This window comes from Phoenix dactylifera, chromosome 5 (assembly GCF_009389715.1).
Source record: "Phoenix dactylifera cultivar Barhee BC4 chromosome 5, palm_55x_up_171113_PBpolish2nd_filt_p, whole genome shotgun sequence".
NCBI classification, from domain to species: Eukaryota; Viridiplantae; Streptophyta; class Magnoliopsida; order Arecales; family Arecaceae; genus Phoenix; species Phoenix dactylifera.
Window position 1 is genome coordinate 2,609,402 of NC_052396.1, and position 17,606 is coordinate 2,627,007.

At 38.1% G+C, this 17,606-nt stretch overlaps 1 protein-coding gene across 1 annotated transcript; it reads right to left on the reverse strand.

The window, feature by feature from the left end:
• Window positions 1–201: 201 nt before the first annotated feature.
• Window positions 202–1,413, reverse strand: LOC103704662 (ethylene-responsive transcription factor ERF105-like). Its single transcript, XM_008788047.4, has one exon. It carries the CDS (start codon window positions 1,320–1,322, stop codon window positions 474–476), a length of 849 nt encoding a protein of 282 aa, XP_008786269.2. The 5' UTR covers window positions 1,323–1,413; the 3' UTR covers window positions 202–473.
• Between the last annotated feature and the right edge of the window lie 16,193 nt (window positions 1,414–17,606).

The window sequence follows — 17,606 nt, forward strand, 5'->3', positions numbered from 1 at the left end:
TTTAGAAGGCAAGTTAGCTCGAATTTTTTATAGATAATTATTTACTGATTCTTAAAATTTATTTAAGCAATATATAAATAATAGAATAATCACTGTTCTTTTGGTGTTTTCTATTCTCATTGTTGTTTTTGCTTGTCCCATATTAGCATATTTTACACACTCTTACTGAATTCCTTTCTAGCTTTACAGTGAAGGCATGAATAGATTTCAAACAACAAAAGAAAGACAGTAAATTTCTCCAAGCTCTGAAGAATCTCATTACATATAAAACCCCAGTAACAAAACACATTACAAGCTCGAATACAGCTATTGACACATAAAAAAGAACAAAAGAATTTGAGCTAATACGGCTATCCATATCAACTTCATACAGCAACCTTTTTTTTTTTTTTACTTTCTTCCCTTTTTATCGTTTATCTAAACTCAGAGATTAGCTTCTAGAAGCTCATTGCCTGACGGTGACCGTCAGTTTCTTAACTGACTATGAGCTTCGGAAACCCCAGTTGCGGGTGCGGGGATAACGGCGAGAGCGGCGGCACGGTAAATACGCCCATCACGTCGGCGCCATCCCAGACGGTCGTCCAAATCGACGGCGTCAAGGGGCAAACCGACGGAATATTCTCCTCCGCCGACTCCTCCATCTCCGGAGACCTCTCCTTCTTGATCGGCCTCATCTCACCTTCCTTCGCCTCCTCCGCCGCGGCCGGCGCCCTCTTCCTCTTCCCCGCCGTCGCGAGCGGCGCTGGAGGGGGCGGGATGCAGCGGCCGGAGCTGCCGATCTCGTTGGGGAAGTTGAGGATCGCCTTGCAGCCGCGCATCTGGAAAGCGGCGCGGTCGTAGGCTTTCGCGGCCTCGACGGCGGTGTCGAAAGTCCCGAGCCATATCCTGGATCCCCGCCGGTTGGGATCCCGGATCTCCGCCGCGAACTTCCCCCACGGCCGCTGCCGCACCCCCCGGTACCGCCGCCCGTCGTTGTGCTCCGCCGGCCCTACGGCTGCTGCCGCCTCCGTCCACTCGATCTCGAACTTCCGGATCGGGGGTAGGGAGATGGTGAGCGACGGGAGGCAGAGGTCGGAGGCCTGCTGCGAGTCGCCGCCGAACCGGATCATGGGGTCGACCGGCTCGGCGAAGCGGTAAGCTTCCAGCCCTCCGTAGGGATCGATGCGGCCGCTGCCGGAGAAGGGCTGGGTGGTGTCGAGGTAGTCGGAGACGGCGATGCCGTGGGGGGCGGAGGGCGGGGGAAGAGGGGAGAGGGGTAGGTCTCCGAGGAGATGCTCGCGGATGAGGTCGAGGGTGGAGTCATCGTCGACGATGGACGCCATGATAAGAATTCGGCAAAGCAAGAAGAGAGATAAGATAGAAGAGCAAGGGCGACGAGGGACGTTTCAAGGATGGGTGGAGGAAAGAGGAGTGGGCTCATAGATTTATAGATAGATGGGCGCTCTCTCTCGAAAAGAAGGACGAAGAAGCCAAGAAAGCGGATAGAATGATGATATGCGATGTGGACCTTGTCATCTTTTGTCTTTTTTATTTAACTTTAATAATAATAACAAATTATTTAACTTTTTTATTTTTTTATTAAATTATAATTTAATATAATTAAATTTTTAAATTTTTAAATTTATTCAAGTCGAATTCTGACTATAAACTCTATCAAAACGCCATGACGAAATCATCATGTGACTTCACATGATCTGGCATAAAAAGATAATGCCTTATGTGACGTTGCCTGACGATTTCATCAAAGCAGCCAGATAAAATTTATGGTCAGAATTTGAATTAAATGAATATAAAAAATCAATAAGTTAGTTGCACTACATTAAAATTTAAGAAAAAAATTAAAAGTCTCTAAATAATTCAGAAGTTTTTGTGTGATTGTTCCTTAATAAATTGCAGCATCTCTAAGAAAAAAAAACCCTCAAAATAAATCATTAAAGTTTAGGCATAAATATAGTCGCAGAAATATTTTAAGTAACTCAAAAAAAAATCATTTCAAAAAGTAAATCAGTTGGTGTGTTGCATTCTCATTGCCCCTTTTTGATTTGATGTAGTGTGAAGGGGCCCATTGAGTGCAGCAAAGTGCCTGCTGCTGGAAACCAGAGTGACTTCTTTGAGGGTGTTACCGTAGCATCATTATGTGAGTTACAAGTGAGACACATAGGTAGGTCTCCATATATATACCAAAGAAAAAGAGATAATTGGATGTAGAAAAAGATAGATGAAAATAGATAAATCATATGAAAAGTAAAGTCCAATATGCTTGAGAGTAGTAGCCATTTTGTTAAACAAACAGTTCAAAAAACATAGATTCTTTAATTTAAGATTTTGTTTCACAGATAATTCGCTAATTAAAGCTAACCACATGTTTTCGAATTATATATAGTAGATGTGTATGCATGCATATGGTCCAACAAACAGTGACGGAACACTAAAAATCTAGTATAAAAATTTGATTTTATACTATTTATTCTATATTAGACAAGGTCAAACAATGATTAATTTCATTCCTGCTGTATGGTGACTTAATGGCCGTCATATGAGATCAGCAGTCGGATAAAGAACGTAATTGGGTACTCATTATTGATAGCGTGTAATATAACAGCAGGCTATCCATCCATATGATGGTCTTATAGAAAGGTTCTTCTTTGCTGCAGCTAGAAAGGGATGACATTATCATCCCTTGGGCTAGCCACTTGGAGACTGATGGGAAAGGGTTAAGGAGAGGGAGAGCCATTGGGACCATTTTGGGCTCCACAGATTGATCTAGGTGCGTGCACTGAACCCATCATGTCACAAGTGGGTGGACCTACGTACGATAGTATACTAAGTGCACCATGTGGCCGTACATACCACCAATTTCATTTTCATAGGCTCTTTTTATCAAGCTAATCTCATTCCATCTAGGCTCTATTCATCAAGTGCTTATCTCGATATACTGCTACAGAAACAAGCAGTTGTGATTATCGATGTGCGTAGCCATGTGATGCATGTCATGTAGGATATAATTTTTCCAGTGTAGGATACCAATATGTGAGGGTAAGTTGAGGTTTTCTATAATCTTTGTTATTATCCAGGACATAATTTAGCATACGTGATGCATGCCAATGTGGTTATGGAGAAAAGTAATGCTGATTTTACCAAAAGAAGAGGTAATAATGAGAAAAGTAATGCTTATTTTTTGTAGTCTTACGTGCATGATAAAGTAGCATCCCAACTAAACCGATGGGATAGCTACCCAGAGAGTAATACACACGCATGCGTATGTTCTAAGTTATGATTCCTTTTATTTGTTTGAAAGATATCTGCACTATGACATCGACTTCAAGCAACCAACTCTCGCATGGGTGAGTGGCCGTGTCAACTAGTTTAATCGGCAAACTTACTGAAAAGTAGCCATAAATGACTTGGATTTAGATTTCACCTACACCATTATAAAATTTATTATCTTAATAAAGTGGGAGAGATCTTAACACCTACCTTCCTCTCTCTCTCTCTCTCTCTCTCTAAAAAAACACCCACTTCTTGCATAGAATTATTTATTTATGCATGCATGCATGCAAGAACTTGAAATGCCCTCCACGGTATTCCTATAAAGTAAACTTGTTTGTTGCTCATGGTATATCGCCAAGAAAATGATGCATAGGTGTGACACGTCTATTCTTGTTCTTGAGCTAATGGCAAAGTCAGTAGCAGATTGAGGGCTTGCATAGGAATTTTTATGCAATATACGTAATTTCGGGCTGAATCCTATAGGTTTACTTTTGACCTGAGATACAAGAGAAAATCTTGCAAGTCGAGTCATCGGTCAATGGCTATGTTGGAAATCTACAAACAATCATGCTGTCTCCCCAATCATTTTAGGTCCAACACCTTGAACCCAGTCGAAATTTAGTCTCCTTTAACACCTTGAATCCGGGTTGAGTCGAGCCAGATGATGGATTTGACTCTTACCGGTACAGACTCTGGTGCAACTGTCTCTGGCACGACCTCAGGTGAAAGTTCCGACCCGTTCCGGGTCCAGGGCATTGGCTTGATTCATTATATCCCTCTCTTGCTTAAAACTATCTTTTATTTATAGCTTTAGGAAAAGGTTGTCCCTTTCGCACGAGAGATGAATTCGCTTTTCTTCGCGCGAATCTACCATTGGATCGCGCAATAACCACTTCAAGAGCAGTGTGGGCTGATGGACGAAAGAGTTTAGAGTGCTCAAAAAATTGTACAAAATGCAATCAAACAGTCGACAACGAAGATCAATCTTTCTTGCGCAGCTCGATACAACCCGAACCCTATGCCTTTAGAGGATCGATGTCAAACTCATAGTTAGCCTCAAAATTTTGTCAAAATTTTCATGAAACCATTTTATGTAAATTTGTTCTCTATAGCCATTTTCCATCAAGAAAAATCAGCAATGGTGATGTTTAAAATGGAACATAATTTTCAGGCCATCAGTGAACAAAATTTTCAGCATCATTGCAATGGTCGACCGCCAATGTTTGACCTTCCGAAATTTCTTCAACTCATGATTTTTTTACGAATCACCAAGAACTAATCACCAATCCATCATGTTTGGCACCACAAAAGTACGTTTACAACCATTCCTAGGAGATTATTGGATAAACTTAGCGGCATCGGATGATTATATACTAATTTCTCAAACAAGCATGGGTTGTATAATCTTCTGTCACACTTTCAGTTACAAGAAGAGCATTAATTTGGGGTTGGCTCATCACACAAATTATTATGTTATACATATATCCACCTATGCATGCATGGTAATTCTAAATTTCCAACCAATAAACTCAATTGAACCCAAAGCATGAAAAATACCACAGAAATAGACCAACTCCAAGGTCATTTACAACATTCCTTGTAACATTCTCCATCCAGGATTAACCTGCAGTAGCTTTCTCATTGATGTCATGCCTCCTTGTTCTGGTGGAAGGAGACAGGATTTGTTGAGCAGGCTGACGTCGAATGTAATTTATATCAAAAGCCTTGGTGTCCAAATTAAGCAATATTCAATCAGTGCTTGGAGGCAAACTTACCACGCACGCATCATTCACTATAATTTTGTAGGAAACCGGATGGAAGAGCCGAAGGTCAAAAAGACTAGTAGTATGCTGATGAGAGTGCAGTGTTTTATAATCCTAGGAGTCTTGCAATACTAAAGAAACCCTTAATCTCAAGTCAGTCAATATATTATATGGTTATGAGGTGAAGAGTATTCGTCACCATTCAAGAAGCCAGTGATATATATAAGCAATCTTTTAAGATATGGATTAGGTTTTGGCGTTTTCTCATCTGTCTCGAAAGAACAGAAGGTAGAAAATATTTGACTCCAACTCTGATCCAACAGAAAAATTAAGGTGAGGATAGCATTGGATTAGTGTCAGGTCACCATCTCATATCTATGCCGTGATGAGAGGAGGCAGGTTTTATTTAATTTGCAGAATATAGCAGGCTCATAGGACCAGGTTTTATTTAAGCTGGTCTAGTTTTTCTTCTTTTTTTTTTTTAAAGAAAAATGTACATATGCTGAAATAGTTTAGTGTTCTAAAATCATATAGGTCTGCAACATCAAAACAAATGCTTAATTTTGTGTTAATCAGTTATAATTATAGTTATGAGGCAAAGAGTATTTGTGATTTTGAAGAAGCCCAGCTTCGACAATGGTTCTGAAATAATATTTAAAAAGTGGATGAGGTTTTGGGTCAGTATGGAAGAATCGAAAGTAAAAATATTTAATTCCAACTATGATCAAGCAGAGGAAGGTGAGGAGAACATTGGATTGGCATTAAGTCACTGTCCATGTCTTTGCAGTGATGAGAGGAGACAGGTTTTGTTTTGTAGATATACTCGTCGGAAGTTAGATATATGGTTTGCTCATAATATATGTACATATATTTATGCAAACATGCTGATATGTTCAAGTTTTGTACAATCTAACAGAAGCTTAGTTTAATGTCAAACAATCAATTTTATGGTTATGAGGTAAAAATTATCCGTCACAATTGAAGAAGCCATGATCCGTAAACTGCTTTCGACGATGGTTCTGAAATAATCTTTTAAGCGATGGAGAAGTTTTGGTTCTGTCTCTTGTCTGCATGAAAGAACAGCAATCTTTTAAGATACGTACCGCTGAAGAAGAGCCATGATATGTAAACATCTCCAAGAATGGTTCTGAAGCAATCTTTTAAGATATGGATTAGGTTTTGGCGTTTTCTCATCTGTCTTGAAGGACAGAACGCAGAAAATATTTGACTCCAACTCTGATCCAACGGAGAAATTAAGGTGAGGGTAGCATTGGATTAGTATTAGGTCACTATCTCATGTCTATGCCTTGATGAGAGGAGACAGGTTTTATTTTGCAGATATAGTGGGCTCAGATCTAGTTTTTTATAGGGAAAATATAAATAAGCTGAAGTAGTTTAGCATTTTAAAATCATATACGCTTGAAACAGTAAAACAAATGCCTAAGTTTGTGTTAATCAATTGCAATTCTTGTGAGGAGGCAAAGAGTATTTGTCATTTTGAAGAAGCTGTGATCTGCGAACGACGATGGTTCTGATTTCTGAAAGAATATCTAAAAAATGGACTAAGTTCTGTGTCCTGCTTTGTGTCTGTATGGAAGAATAGAAAGTAAAAAAAGTTATTCAATTCCAACTATGATCCAACAGAGGAAGGTGAAGAGAACATCGGATTGGCATCAAGTCACTGTCTCATGTCTTTGCTGTGATGAGAGGAGACAGGTTTTGTTTTGTAGATATACTCATAGGGAAGTAGCTAATTTGCTGATAATATATTTCTTTGTTTATATAAATATGCTGATGTGTTCAAGTTTTTTACAATCTTAACAGAAGCTTGCGTCATGAACAAAGAAACTTAGTGCAATATCAAACAATCAATTTTACGCTTATAAGGTAAAACATATTTGTCACAATTGAAGAAGCCATGATCCACAAACAGCTTCAACGATGGTTCTGAAATAATCTTTTAAGATACGAAAAAGTTTTGGCTCTTGCCTGTTATCTGTATGTAAGAAGAGGATCGGAAATACTCAACTCAACTCTGATCCAATAGAGGCAGATGAAGAGAGTATTAAACTGACATAGTGCATGAATGAAATACAAATTAGATATCCTACAGGATGATTTTTTTTTTTTTTTTTTACATTTTTTTTGATGAAATAAACTTAACTGGGAAAAACCAAAACAGTTAGAACAACATGATTTATACTGCAACCAATGGAAGCTTCAAATGATAGGAGACATAAACTAGTTATACCAACAAAGACACACGACGATGATTATGATTAAATTGCTATGATCCAACATAGACAGATAACACACAATAAATAAATAATTTAAGAACCTTTTCATTTACCACTAATAAAACCCGATTGAGAGCATTTTGTTATTGTTTATATAAAAATCTGTATCAATAAATTGATCCACCGATGCTTGTCACAAATGCGTGGATACGTCGAGTACCACGTCTCGAAGCCGTGTCATTTAATTTAGTATATCTTATCCTGAAGCTTTATCCGTGGTTAGGTAGGTCTGCTGGAACTAGGATGGATCAAATAAGATAGGCTTAGAAATACTTACCCGAACTTCGTACAATAAACAAATACAACCTGCTTCATAGGAAACAGGATGGAAGCTAGGGCAAAGGGTTGATGCTTGATAGGACAACTAGTATGTGGATATAGTTAGATGCATGTTTATAAAGCTTGCAACATTTTAAGGGTTAAAAGAACCCTTAGTTACATGACAATCCATACATTTTATGATTATGAAGTAAATACTGGTACTTCTTGCAATGTCTCTGAACTAATCTTCTTAGGATATGGATTACGATTTGGCTCATTTCCAACAACGGATGGAAGATAAGAAACGTGCTTCACTCCAAATGTGGACCAATCGGAAGAAGGTTAAAAAGAAGAGCTTCGAGTCACTGTCGAGTGTCGTCCGATGAGAGGAGAGTTTTGTGGATATAGTTGAAAAGAGAGATGATGAATGGTTTAGGAGAACCAAAGTGACAATTTCCTGGAAACCGATGGCTTATACATAAATATCTATGAGCAAGCAAGCTTGATGCAGCCCACTTGCACCAAGACGGGCAGGCAGCTTGGCAAAAGCTCATGAACCAAGTACTCCGGGCTCCCGTCACTGTAATAGACGAAAACGATGCATGAAGGCTAGTAATGTGCAGTCGTCAAGCACAATGTAGCATGAGAAATGAGGGGTTGGGCTGAAAGGGATGCCTTATCCCAAAGGGATCCAAGTGGGAATTTGGATATCTTATTCATCCACCAGGTCTCGTCCCATATCTTTTAAGGTGCTGGGGGTCACAAGTTATGTCCATGGTGATGGCCCACCGTGGGCCTGCTTGGTCATAAATTATGTCCATGTTCTCAGAACGCAAGCGTGTATCTCTCTGCTCCGCAGAGTGTGCTCTCATGCGCGATACGTGCAAGACTGAAGAATGTGTTTTAATACCAAGGGAATACTAGAAGAAGGTATTTTCCTTCTTCGATCTGATATTTGAGGTGTTCTTTTCTCCAAGGATTCCTTCTTCGATCTGATATTTGAGGTGTTTTTTCTCCAAGGAAAAGAAGAAAGAAGAAGTTGGAATAGGGGGAGGCTGTATAGAATTGATATTTAAGCACTCGCATGGCCCAATTGGTCTACTCTGAACTGATTCGATGGATCCTAAGATCTAAAAAAAAAATAGATTTGGATCCAAGCAGGTTTGACATTTCCGGCAAGTCCTGTCCTAAACCAATCTCAACTATTTTAACTAGAATATTCTCCGCATCCTTCGCAGATTTTTTGATGCAGTCATTGACATTGAAACATGAAACTCCTTAAATTAAGTAAAGTACTTCTACTGGACATCTTGATGAAATATCAGTGCAAAGATTTTTTTTTTTTTTTGTGAGGGAATAACACTGCAAAGACATACTTGAGAATTCAGTTCCTGGAATTAGTTAAATTCTGCTTTTGCAGGTTATCAGATGGTGCCTAACGACAACCTTTCGATATGAGTACAGTCACTACCTTGCACCAACTTTACCCTAGAATAATTACACTCCCTGTCACGATTGTCAAAGGGTGGCAAAAAAGTCCCACCACCTCAAGACTGATCCATGACAGACACAACAACAGTTCGATATGTAAAACCCTAAAATGGTTCTGGATGAGTTAGACCATTTAACACCATGGATTATTCAGACCTCAGCCTGCATTATTTTCACACTAGAGCATTCATGGCTGCCCGAAAGAGACCATGGCAGCCATAGTAATATGATAACAATGTCTATAGTTATTCATAATGCACATACAACACTACCACATAATAAAGAATGCAGCAAAGAAGTTCGCACCCAAATTGACAGAGCAGAAGCAAAGGAGAAAAGAATCTAGATTAGGAACCCTAAAGGGAAATAGAAAGGCATTGTATATCAAGTAGAGCGAAAATTTGGAAGCATGCGATGGTGTAACAGTGGTTGTATCAGAAGAAGGGTGGAAAAACCTTACAGAGCTAATTTCCATGGCAGAGTATACTGCAATATCCATTGCTACATAAATGTGGAGTGAATGGTGAGAATTTAAAGGATAAATTAACAGTAACTTTAATGTGCAAGACCTAAAACTATCTAATGAATGCAGATTCTGCCGCACAAGAAATAAAGGTTCTGGTCTTTTAAAAGTTTGGGCCTTGGGAGATCTGACAGTTGAAATTATATGTGGTACGTTCCATATGCAAATGAGTATAGGGTAAATCACTCAATATTAAGACATGTTGGGAATATATGCAGATAAATTGGTTCAGGATAGAAAGAAATACTATCTAGTAGCTCATACAAGCTGAAATTAAAGTCTTGGAGCCCTTTACACGAGTTGTTTGCTGCCAATGAGAAGATATATATCAGACAAGATGTAAGATTTTTATAAGATGGCTACCGTAGTTTTTTTTATAACTGTACAATATAACTCCTAATGGGACATTTGAGGTTAGATGGTTTTTTTTTCTTCTTACCAACCTTTGAAGATCACCAGAAATTCTACTCTAGAGGTGATAAGTTCTAGGATCAGTGAATGATATTTATAAGCTTGCGGTCGAGGTGTGTGCTAGTAGGATGAAAATAATCGCAAACCAAGTTGCTTCCTTTGGATGCAGCAACTTCACAAAAGTTGGTAAGATGATAGCCAAGTTGTTTGTTTATGAACTCAGTGCCCTGCTGGTGACTGGCAAGCTTTTTGCTCTGCAGATTTTGATCTTGCATCAATGGTCAATTGGCCACAAGCTTTGTGACTTTCAATATACAGCTTGAGAAAAGATACGATAGGATCAGTTAGGAATTTACTGACCACAAAATGTTAAGAGCAAAGCTTTGTTGAAGATAGATATTTTGGACGAAGGGAAGTAGATCTACAACTTGGTTCTTGGTCGTTTTCAAGACCATCCTCAGGGAATTCATTCATGCTTTGAGGAAAAAAGAAAGTACAACTTGTGAATACTTTTCTTCTTTTCATCTTGGTTCAGAAATGTCACATAGTGTGCGGTGAATGTCTATTTGATTTCTCAATGATTCTCTAAAGTTTATGGTGGTAAGCCAGGATCTAATTGATTAAATATAAACTATCTGGCAGTGATTTGACGTTAAAAAAAAGAAAAGATGAAACAGTCAACAATGTGAGTTTTTTCCAAAATGTGGTTTGGAGGGTCCCAGACTTCGAGAAAAAGCAAAAAGAATCCTAAGCCCTCCATTTTTTTGTTCATTTGGACAGGATACAGATTTCAAAATAGTCGTCGGAGATCAATGATCAAGAAAGGAGAGAACAGTGCCATGAAGATCAAAAATGGAGGGAGGCAATAAGAATGAACACAAGAAAAGAAGAGAAATAAAGTACTAGAAAAGGATACTAGACAACTTTTTATTTTGGCCATGAACCCCATTTTTAAGTCAAAAATGTGAGCCGGCCGCTAACTTGGAAGTAGATGACAGATCTACACCTAAATAAGCTCAAATACATCCAAGTAATCTAAATTTCTATTTTAGGACTCTAGTTACAATGAACTACTCGAGAACATGAATGGTTCTAATTATTATAAACAAAATCTTCATAATACATAGATCTTCAGCATAAGCATCAAGGATTTTGTTTTATATTATAAACTTTAGACAATAAACATTGTGAAAATTAAAGGACATGAATGTTGTGTTTAAACTCAGAATACACCAAACTTTTGAGAGGATCTGCCAATGCATAAGCTAATGCTGCACATATTTTAACATAAACATAAAGAAATACCATCCTCTTAATATTGATGTAAAGTTTCAAGTGTCCAACAACTAATGCTCTGATGCTAAAGCTAAGCATTTGTGTTCATGCACCATGATTACCAGCAGAAATAATTAAATCACCCATCCCTCCTTTTGTCATTGAAAACACTATAGCCTTGTGTATAAGCCTCCAACTAGGATGTAGGTAGAGCAATAAGGAGTGTTCCTTACATGAGATGCTGTTATGACACTAAAAGATGTATAATAAGCCTAAAGAATGTGTGTGCCTCACATCAATATAGCCTGTACCATAAGCCTAAAGGCATTCATCAAGTCTCTCGCCCTTGAGTCTAAAAAATGGTAAGCTAAAAATAAGATTTTTTTCAAAAAAGAGGTTTAAGGGTTTCGTTCAATATAGTTTCTTTAGATTGTATAGTTCTTTTCTATTTCTAAGGTTTTTAACTCATTTCCTGGCCATTAACTTTTTGCTATCAGAGCTTGTGTTACCTTCATCTTTGGACAGTGAGATACAGATGAATACTTTGTATTTTATTTTCACTTGGAGCAACCACCTTTTGACTACTTTTCTGAAACAACCTAAAGAAGGAAAATCAAAGCAGAGGGAGAAAATTAAGGAAAAGAGAGAATAGACTACAGTTTAGCTGATCATATGTCAAAAGCAAAACGCTGGTGCAAAACAAGTATGCGACTGTTTGACCTGTGTCTCATAAAATCGCATATTGCACCAACAATTCTCACAGAAAGTATGGAATCAGCCAATGTCAAGCAAAATAAGAAGTGAACTATAAATGAGAAAAAAAAAGATTGAATCTACACACATTTGTTAGAGTTAGGTGGACATAAGAAAATTATTGCCAACTCTATGACTAGCATGATAAAAAATATTTTAAATATGCTAAACAAGAAGGAAAGGGTAAAATCAAGTTATCAAAAGATAAACAAGATGATAGAAAAACAACTTGATCCAATAAAGAGTTTCATGAAGCAATCTGATAAGCCTATAGTTTGACACAAGAAGAGAAAAGAGTATAGAAAACCTATTGTTTCCACAAAGACTATATATCACTACCACATATCTGCACTAGGATCATATATAATAACGAAAGCAAAAATTACAATTGAACTTCAAGAAAATGTGGGTACACATTTGTGGAGCAAAATTAGAAGCTCTAATATCAATTGCAAAAGGTATCCAAAACCCTCTGATATGAGATCTAAGGTATATGCTTTACCCATAACGCACGAACTGAAAGTGGTGACCACAGTCTCACATTCATCAAAAATTCATAAGTCAAAATACATGCCTCCAATACATGTTGAAATTAAGCAACACATGCAAATTGTGATGCATTTATTATTCCAAGTTAGGGGGGGCCATCGGAGATTTGGTAGAATAGAATGGATGGCTTATAAGACTTAAATTCTCTCTTCTCTCTTCTCTCTCTCTCTCTCTCTCTCTCTCTCTCTCTCTTTATATATATAAATTGATCTATTTATATCACCTTTAAAATAAGTCTTTGATATATGTATTAGTTGATTTCATTGTACTATATTATTCATACTTGCCAAATGGCATAAAAGTGCATATATATATATATATATATATATATATCATGAATAAGATTATGTGCATCACTACAAATGACCATGTTCAACATATGGTCTCAAACTCCTCGAAATAAAATCAAGTAGCTAATCATGTAACGTTTAGTATATATATTATGACTAATATAAAATAATTGCAAAACATGTTACATAGAATTGTCAAAAAAAAAAGCGGTTAGATTACTATTGGTGGACATCGTTCTTCCATATCAATATCAATAGAGAATAATGCAGGGAGGACAACAAAAATCTTCTATATACTATTCATTTAATAAAGTCATACAGTTAAGCTTTATTCTTAATCTCAAAATCGCAAAAATATGACTTTAGAGTTATTAGTTATTAGCAATCCTGGTAGAAAGTATAAATTCAATTTTCAAATTTGAAGATTTTATTCCACTAAAATCTTTTTATTCATTTTTTTTAAAGGAAAAAAATCTTTTCCCTTTTTTTTTTTTCTATCTCAAAGAAACAATCTTTCTCCCTTTCCTGCTCCCACAATGTAGTTTTTCTTTTAATTCAGTTTTGACATAAATTTATAATCCCCATTGTTTTTGCCCCACCATTTAAAAAACACCCATCACTTTTTAATCTAAGCCTTGTCCTTTTCACCTTATAATATTTTTCTCCTTCCTTGTACCCATGCTTCTTCATATAACTTATCTCTTCCTTATATTTATCTGTTTCTCACGCATCTTGCTGTGGAACAGCTGCTGACGATGAGGATAAATGCATTGATTAGGGATGGCCATGAAGTCCCTTCCAGATTCCTCATAGCGTGTAATGATTGATCCTCGAAACATCAGCTATCTCCTAACGACGACGTCGATGATGTGCCCAAGAGGGAACAAAAGCTTCTTGTTCGATCGGAGTTATTTTGTCCATTGCGTGATGGGACGTGGACCGCCCTCCAAAGCTCGCACGCAACTGCTTGTCTACGTGTGGTCCTTAAAAATAAAAAAAAAAAAATAAAGAAAAGAGGAAGGAAGGAAGGGATACTCCGCATAACATCCTTCACTGGAGGCCCATCCCGCCAAAAGAATGTTTGATGCGGGCAGAAATGATGGTATGTTGAGTACCCCGGCCGATTTTACGCATACCCTCCCCATCCGTGAGTCCGATTCAAATACCTTTCTGAGCTCCGGCACAAATTCTCTGTGTGACTACGTCACACTTGTTACTACCGAGGCTACCAGTAGACCAGTAGCCCTTCCAAATTTCGTGTCCGAGTAGAAAGCATCTGGTCTTCACAATTTAATCGACGTCCCGTGCGTTTCGAACTTGGAACCACTTAGTTGGAAGTAAGGCCTCGTTCCACTGAGCTATACCTGGCCTTTACCACGAGTCACTTATCCCAAAAACACAAGCACATAAAATAAAATAAATTTATTTATATAGTTTTTTTTTAAAAAAAATTTTATAAAATAAGATTTGAATTCAATCACGTTAAAACTACTACTTGTCCCAAAAAAAATTAAGTTGGTAGGATAAAATAAAATTATTTTTATATTTTATATTTTTTTGTAAATATAAAATGGTACAGAATCTTCTTGGAGTTTGCTGAACGCATCCTCGCCAAAACACCCATTTGAATCATGTGCAAGTTTTCGATAGTATGGAGAAAGACAAGCAGTCGAGCTATCAAATTGGTTCCCATGGCTCTTGGCCTAATGTATCGGGCCAAGTTTATAGCGAAATGGGACCGGACGCTTAACACTGCACCTATAATTGACATAAGAGGGGGAAAGCATTTTAGTTTAAGGTGGCACCTACTCCTCTGGCTACCGTGATAATTGGCCTCTTAATCTTATCATCTAGGGACTATCTTTCACTATTTTTTTCTTCTTTAATTCCCTGTAAATATATACCTTCAATTAAATCTAGTAACAATTTATTTTTATCAATTTAAATTGATTCTAGATTGTCGTAACTATGGCACACAAACTAGCTAGACCTACTTTTTTATTTTTCTTTTTAAGTAGTGCTAGGTGTAGTTTTGTGGTCTTGTTTGAAATAATTCGGTGTGTGTTCTGACTAGTGCATCTTTAACTAATATAAATATGGAGATTGAAGGTAAGGTAAGAAATATCTAATAAGTCTTTAACAAGCATATCATCAATGGGAAATGCAACTCAAACTAGAAAAACATGATATGGAGATGATTCATTCCAAATTTAACAAAAAAAAATTAACCAAGTTAAACCAAATCGACTCGATTATTAAAATACTTTCACAAATTTTGAAGTGGCTAGGTTTTTTGTGTTTATTATATTTTTGTCACCAAAGAACTCCTTGTTTTTGGTGGAAATTAACAAAGAACTCCTTGCAGCATTTCATTATCTCATATATGTGTGTATGAGTTGTCCTTTTAGTTTTCTATTTTCGTCCTAACATCATGACTCGCAGTTTTTTATTGCATTTTTTTTTTTGATAAATTCTAAGGTCATATGTTAACCAAACTATCCCTTTTTTTATAATTACCGATGTGCCAAATTTTAATTGGTTCGTGTATTCATGTTTCGAACCTTATTCTCCATTTAGAATCTTCTCAAACTCAGCTTATGCTTATTATGAAACCCACGTTTCTTTTCTGTTTCATTTTGATATTTAATTTTCCACCAAAGTCTTGTCTCCATTATATTACACCAACCACCAATCATGCATTATATTTTCCTCATCACAAGGCCCTCGAAACAGGCCTTTTTCAATATCCTATTCTCGCTCCTGCTAATAGATGATGAAATTCAACATAGCACTATTTCTTATAGCAAGAAAGGCGGAGGCACTATTTTAAGTTTTAATGTAGTAGGGCAGGGGCATCACAATGCTAGTGACTTTTTACATGGTACATACATACGAATCCTAGATTGCTTCTGGATTTAAGAGTGTCCCATTTACCAAACAAATTGAATCGAGTTTGGGTCTAATGTAAAGATAAGTCTAAATTTTATTGAACTCGAGCTAAAAATCTTGCCGATCAAGCCATGCCTAGATGAGCTTGGACATAAGCATCAAGACCTAATTTTCCGACTCAATCCTATCTTGGTGGCTGATTGGATCTAAATTTAGGACCAAAGTCCCTACCCATGAGTTCGGATTAGATCAAAAACAAGATCATATTTGGATCTATCCCGCCAACTTGTGCCTCTAGTATGCCATCACCGATTTTAGTATTTTAAGATACTAATAGGTGATTTCTTTTTTTTTTTTCTTTTTCCTTGCAAGGTTGGCCTAAGGTCCGCCCAACTAGATTAATGCGTGACTTCTAGATGATCGCACTCCAAAATAGGGCAGTCCATGGGCTAGGTTTAACCCGACCCGGTCCAACCTAAGATGAGGATCCGATTACCGACCTTTTAACCCTATTTGATGGATTGGCTTCTCCTTTCCTCAAGATTCAGGTTGCATCTTTAATGATTGATCCCCCATTGCACAACTATCAAAGCATTCCAAAATCATCTATTCAATACTCCACAGATCTCGAAGCATCCAATGAACGGTGGATTCACAAGAAGGAAGGTGAATCCTTCTTTCTCGTGAAAGATACAACCCCTATCCATCGGGGCGTCGTGGATTTCGACTCCAAGGCCGAGATCAGAGAGAACGGTCGAGAGAAGGTCGGAGCGAGCGGCAGCATCGCGAACATCAATGGCTGCGTATAGGCGACAAGGGTAGCGACGGAGGGGAAAAAAAAGAGAGACATGCAAGGTCGCAGAAGAAAGCCACGAGGGAAGAGGTTCCGTTGGGAGGTGGGCCACGACCAAGGAGGAGCAGCTCCTTCAAGCAGTCGAGGGCGAGGAGGCGGTCGGAGACGATATCCATATCCACGGTGGCGAGGAGGCCGGCGGTCGTGGGGGGCGGCGCAGCATTTCCATGGGAGAGGGGGCGGAGAAGAGAGGAGGAATGATATGGCTAGATGTACTCAAGTTAGAACTATATGAAATGCTGTTTTCACCCAAAAAAAAAAAAAAAAAAAAAGAGAGAGAGAGAAGGAAGGTCGGGATTTTGGGCAAGTGTTTGGGTCGGTCGAATCCTAACCCGGATTCGACCCGACCCAAGTCGCAACTTTCCATGCAATCCAAAATTAGATTAATTAAATCATACCTCGCGACCAAGGAGGAAACAGCCCGGAAGGAGCAGCGATGTGGACCGCGGTCAAACGTCTCACATTTTAATGGTATTAGCACACGTGGGGGTTTCTTCCTACCTTGACGTCCAAAACTGAGAGCCCCTTTTTCTCAGCATCCTTGGCATGTTTGTGAATTAAAAGAGAAGGCAAACGGATCCATGAAGTCTATGGTCAAATTCAAACGAGCTAGACCAGTCAACCTCATATTTTCTTCAGCAAGATACCTACCCTTCTTGTGGGCGTTCGAGCAGCCACCTCCTCATATCCAACGCATCAACTTCTAACGAACTTGGGATCATCAAAAACTCCAATGCAAGCGTTTCCACAAGCTTGCTTATTTCTTCAGCAAACGTCATTTACTTTGGAGTGTCGCCACCTTATTGATTGGTTGATAAAACTTATATATAGAAAAGTAGGAGATATGTAGAAAAGTATGATTAGGAGTAGGACTGCTTTTTCTAAGCAATACTCTGTTCGCAAATATAATTAATCAACTAGAATCATGAGGCGATGACTAATAAGCCTTTGGTTGTTGGTGCCGTCCTTGACCCCTGGACT

What these genes read in the sequence shown, in the direction of transcription:
- LOC103704662 (XM_008788047.4), bottom strand. Translation starts at nt 1,322, where the DNA reads ATGGCGTCCATCGTCGACGATGACTCCACCCTCGACCTCATCCGCGAG.